Source organism: Amphimedon queenslandica, unplaced genomic scaffold (assembly GCF_000090795.2).
Source record: "Amphimedon queenslandica unplaced genomic scaffold, v1.1 AMPQUscaffold_9847_Cont17934, whole genome shotgun sequence".
In the NCBI taxonomy this organism is placed as follows: Eukaryota; Metazoa; Porifera; class Demospongiae; order Haplosclerida; family Niphatidae; genus Amphimedon; species Amphimedon queenslandica.
In genome coordinates, this window is record NW_003549881.1 from 1 (window position 1) to 4,438 (window position 4,438).

The 4,438-nt window shown below is 32.6% G+C and overlaps 2 protein-coding genes and 1 long non-coding RNA gene across 3 annotated transcripts; all 3 read right to left on the bottom strand.

Moving 5' to 3' along the window:
- Positions 1-257: 257 nt before the first annotated feature.
- Positions 258-532, bottom strand: LOC109590563 (uncharacterized). The gene is made up of 3 exons (XR_002189380.1): positions 522-532; positions 345-469; positions 258-269 (listed from the first exon to the last, which is right to left on the bottom strand). It is a non-coding gene; the product is annotated as an uncharacterized LOC109590563 (long non-coding RNA).
- An 8-nt stretch (positions 533-540) lies between these two features.
- LOC109590562 (ubiquitin carboxyl-terminal hydrolase 47-like) lies at positions 541-1,956 on the bottom strand. The gene is made up of 4 exons (XM_020006463.1): positions 1,697-1,956; positions 1,541-1,659; positions 1,003-1,106; positions 541-758 (listed from the first exon to the last, which is right to left on the bottom strand). Exons 2-4 carry the CDS (start codon positions 1,642-1,644, stop codon positions 541-543), a joined length of 426 nt encoding a protein of 141 aa, XP_019862022.1. The 5' UTR covers positions 1,645-1,659; positions 1,697-1,956.
- Positions 1,957-2,015: 59 nt separating this feature from the next.
- Positions 2,016-3,993, bottom strand: LOC109590564 (ubiquitin carboxyl-terminal hydrolase 47-like). The gene is made up of 10 exons (XM_020006464.1): positions 3,796-3,993; positions 3,647-3,753; positions 3,502-3,606; positions 3,331-3,429; positions 3,172-3,286; positions 2,993-3,108; positions 2,798-2,923; positions 2,324-2,553; positions 2,094-2,272; positions 2,016-2,039 (listed from the first exon to the last, which is right to left on the bottom strand). The coding sequence occupies exons 1-8, from the start codon at positions 3,971-3,973 to the stop codon at positions 2,473-2,475; spliced, it is 927 nt and encodes a 308-aa protein (XP_019862023.1). The 5' UTR covers positions 3,974-3,993; the 3' UTR covers positions 2,016-2,039; positions 2,094-2,272; positions 2,324-2,472.
- Positions 3,994-4,438: the final 445 nt, after the last annotated feature.

A 4,438-nucleotide genomic window follows, 5' to 3' on the forward strand; every position in this document is an offset into this window, starting at 1 on the left:
AGAGTTGCAACTACAATAATAACAATTAATATGACATTAAAAGTTAAGCCAATCCATTTAGTCAGTCCTAAACCAATATCCATGTCTATGTGTATACTTTGATGTGTATTTCTTAATCCTTCTCAACCTACATAATAAATGAAGGAATTTAATTAACTGATTGTACATGTACATGATAAAACATGAGGTTTACTGACCTTGCTTCCTCTGCCTCTTGTATTTCTGATCTCTCTTTATCTTTTAACTCTTTCATTGTCTCTCTATTGTCTCTAAATAATTATAAACAGTAAGAGGTGTATGTAAGTGTGTGTGTATACATAATGTGTGTGTGTGTTCATTAGTACTTGTAATATATGACATATCCATCATCATATAGTCCTAATGAGTATGGTATGCCTGAACTGATGGAATACCATTCCAACTTATTCTCAATATCAAGACATGGTATCTCAACTGGAAATGATGTTCCCTAATAGAGTCAGAGAGAGAGAGAGTATCTTTAAAATGTTTTAATGATTAACCTCTGTACAATAGATATACTCAACAGGAACTCCACTTAACTCCGAAAGCTGTGAAAACAATAATAATGTGATACTTACACATGTTCCTTATTATAAATAATACCTTTTCAATAACATGCTTAGGACCATATGTATTATCCAGTATAATTTCTTCTATTGGATCAACTGAACATTGTGATGGACGCCATTTTATAACATACACCTGTGTCTGTGTTACATCCTTCTTCTTCTCTGGTCCTAACAAAATAATACACTAGCTAACATTAAACTTACTATAAAATGCATCTAGTATGTACAGTACAATATACTGAAAATATAACTGAGATATGTTACAAAAGTAAAGATCAATGACAGTTTTTATAACAAAAGGACAACTATGATAAAGACAAAGACTGAACTCAGGAATATCCACCCACATTAATAACAATTATAATAATACACCATACACATTAATACTAACACATACAGCAGATATACTAACCTTTCAATGGTTCCACATACATTTCCCTACTAGTATTAATGAACTGATGATCAAGATAATATACTCTACCAGGGGATACTCCATCCTTGAAACGTAATCTCATTCTACACAATAAGTCACATGATAGTCACATGATGTACATGTACACCATATAGTTTGTGGGTGTCAAAATTTGCAATTTGGCTGCACTTTTGTATTTTAATGCAATTACTACACCTATACTACAATCATCATGCTATTTTGTGGATTTAACTTCACAAACTTTTGCAAAACGCAAAAATTGCAAAAATTTAATCCCCGCAAAATACCGTACAGAAGGAAATTTTGGAGGGACTAAATTTTGGCGAATTGCTAAATTTTGGATGATTGGCGAATTTTAATTTGGCGAATTTGTGGCCATGTGCCATTGAGCATGCGCATAATGGCTCAAAATGGCAAATTTTTATTTTGGCGAATGGCTATCAAAACGCCAAATTCGCCAAATTTAACTACCTCCAAAATTTCCTTCCATACGGTATATGGCATATACGGTATTTACTTTTCTAATTCAAGGACACAGTCAATTCCTTGTACTTTTGCTTCTTCAATAATTTGTTTCTTAAATTCTTTCACTGGTGTACCCTCAGCAACAATAGATTCCATTATAAACTTACAAAACTAAAAACAAAATATCAATACAAAGTGTAACAATTACCGTATTTCCTCGAATAAGGGCCTAGGCATTTATTGCTTAACAGAGGCAAAAATCACGAAAAAAAATTGCAAAACCCAGGATCAAACCCGTAACTCTATGTCTTGAGGACTGAGGATGAACAGTTAGGCTATTTGGACCACTCTAACCACTGATGTACATAATACTGGCTCAAATATGTGTATCTATAGTGGTAATATATTAGTGATAGGCGCTTATTTGAGTAGGGCCCTTATTCGAGGAAATACGTTAAATATTCTTATACTTCTGTATTGTTAACTTGTAATAAATACAATGTAATTCTGTACTCTCCTTCTTGTAATGGTCTACCCAGTCTTACTATCAGCTAGGAGATGATATACAAAGTAATAAATAATAGAAGGCTATTACACAAAACCACCTCTGATCCAGAATCAATATACTGTAAGCTTGATGTACTATCAAGTCTGTTTATTTCATATTCTTTATTATCACTGATTTTATACACTATAAAACCAGTAGGTGGTATACCAATCAGTGGAACTAACTCTTCCTTCAATTGAGCTAATGTCATTCTCTTATCAACTAGTACTTGTACCTCTGTATTGAATAATATAATGTTTACATTAATGTTATTACAATTAAGTTTACTTCTTTCTTTTCCTTTATATTCTTCCTTCATTGGTACAAACTTCATTATTATCCCTCCTTCAGGTACATTAGTTGCAGTATGAGTGGCTTCAGGTCCAGGAGCCAGAGGTATTGTAATGTTTAATAGTATTCGGTTGATAAGATAAAGTTCAGAAACATATCTGTACGTACATCTCACTATCTTTGAATTCTTTTTTATAATCTTCAGAATCTGATGATACATACACTAACTAAAAGTGTGTTGGTGTGTGCATAAAGACAATAAAGAGGAAAAAAGTGTGAAATACATGTACCATGTAAAAGTGAAAAATAATATTAAAATCATGATTAGATATACCAATATAAACTTAAACATGCATGCTCATGGATACATAGATTTACATGTACATTCATAAAAAAAGATAAATGGTAATTTTTGGAGAAAATAACCACTATCAAATATTCCATTACAGTATTAATATCAGTACTCTGTACTTGTCGGTCTTTGTATGTTGATTTTCTGAATATCTTCCCTAAAGTACTTCCTGCATCACTAATATCAGTAACATCATTCTTCTCCTCTAGCACAAATCTCATACATGATGAATTAAGATTATATACCTAGAGAAAAATGAACCAAATCAATAAGGAAGGAGAACAATATAAATGGCAGTATATAACTTCCCTTACTTCTCCTATATGGTGTTTTAATTCTCCAACAGTCCAACCATCTTCAACTCTCACTAGTTTAGCTGATCCTACTTTACCAGTTGACAGATCAACTACTGATATCTTTAGATTATTACCTACACCATCAAACACATCATAGTATAATTAAAGGCATTGTCAATGTAACCGATCACACTCACCTCCATCATGGTATTTATCAAAAATTTCATTTTCTTCACGAGTTTCTATGAATAATCCAAAAGGATAATAACGTCTAGTTCCACCCACAATTTGTCCAATAGTTTGATGCTGAAACTAAAAATAACAATAACAACAGGATACACAAAACTTAATTGTACCTCATCAAGATCAAAGGACTGTTCCATTAAATCATCATCATAAGAATATTTAACTAAACGACATCTCTCAATAGGAATATGGGGAGCTAATTTCATTAACTGATTAAGGAATGAAGAGAATAGAAATGAAAAAATGAAAGAATAAATAAAAATTAACAAAAAATAATAAACCTCATAAGCTTTATCCAGTACTGTGAGTAGTAATTCATCTTTATGTACTTCAAGTATTGACTCCAAAAATTTTCCAGTAACAGGATGATTACAATATAATTTGAACTAATTGAAAAGAGTATTATCAATGTCTGATTTCACTTACTGAACAAATTTGATCCTTAAATTCATCATTCATACTATTATACTCAATCTCTTCATCACTAGTCACTTTATCTCCTGCAGGATCCTCAGTCTCTTTATCTTTCAAATCTATTAATAATTATATCACCAATCAAATGATGACACCAAAACCTTCAATATCTTTTATAATCTTCTCATTGTGTTCTCTTTCAGTCATTAGTTCAATATTCATTAATGTTATTCTTTCTCGTAATTTCTCTATAATTCTTTTATTATCTACTAATGGCTGATAGTCTGGTCTTGTCATTGCTTTAAGATGAAATTTGCAGTCATCAATTTCAAAAGACATTCCTCCTCTCACTTTGCTAGCAGCTTGTAATGGATCACCATGGGATAACAATAACTAATGAGCTAGACATATCTCATAGAGGCAGACTTCCTCAGCAGGTGTTAACGTCTGAAGAGACTAATGAGTCACTGACCAATGAGAGAAGGGGAGCTGAGTGCTGAGTATGGGATGTATGATAGATATATATATGTGTGATTGTTGTAGTTGTGTTGTTGTTCGTTTTTGAGAAAAATATCTTTTTAAAACTAAAGACCACTCAGCGTTATCTTCTGTCGGTGATCCTTGACATATTTGGTGGCAGCGGTGGGATCTCTCCTCAAACAGTTGAAAGAGGGAATCCCATTAGAAGAGCAGGAGATATCCGACAGTTGATGTCTACAGCGCGGAGAAGACGGACCAAGTACTCACTAAGGAACATACCAAGACCTGATTACCATAGACAGCTCAAAGGACCAGTTATCTCAA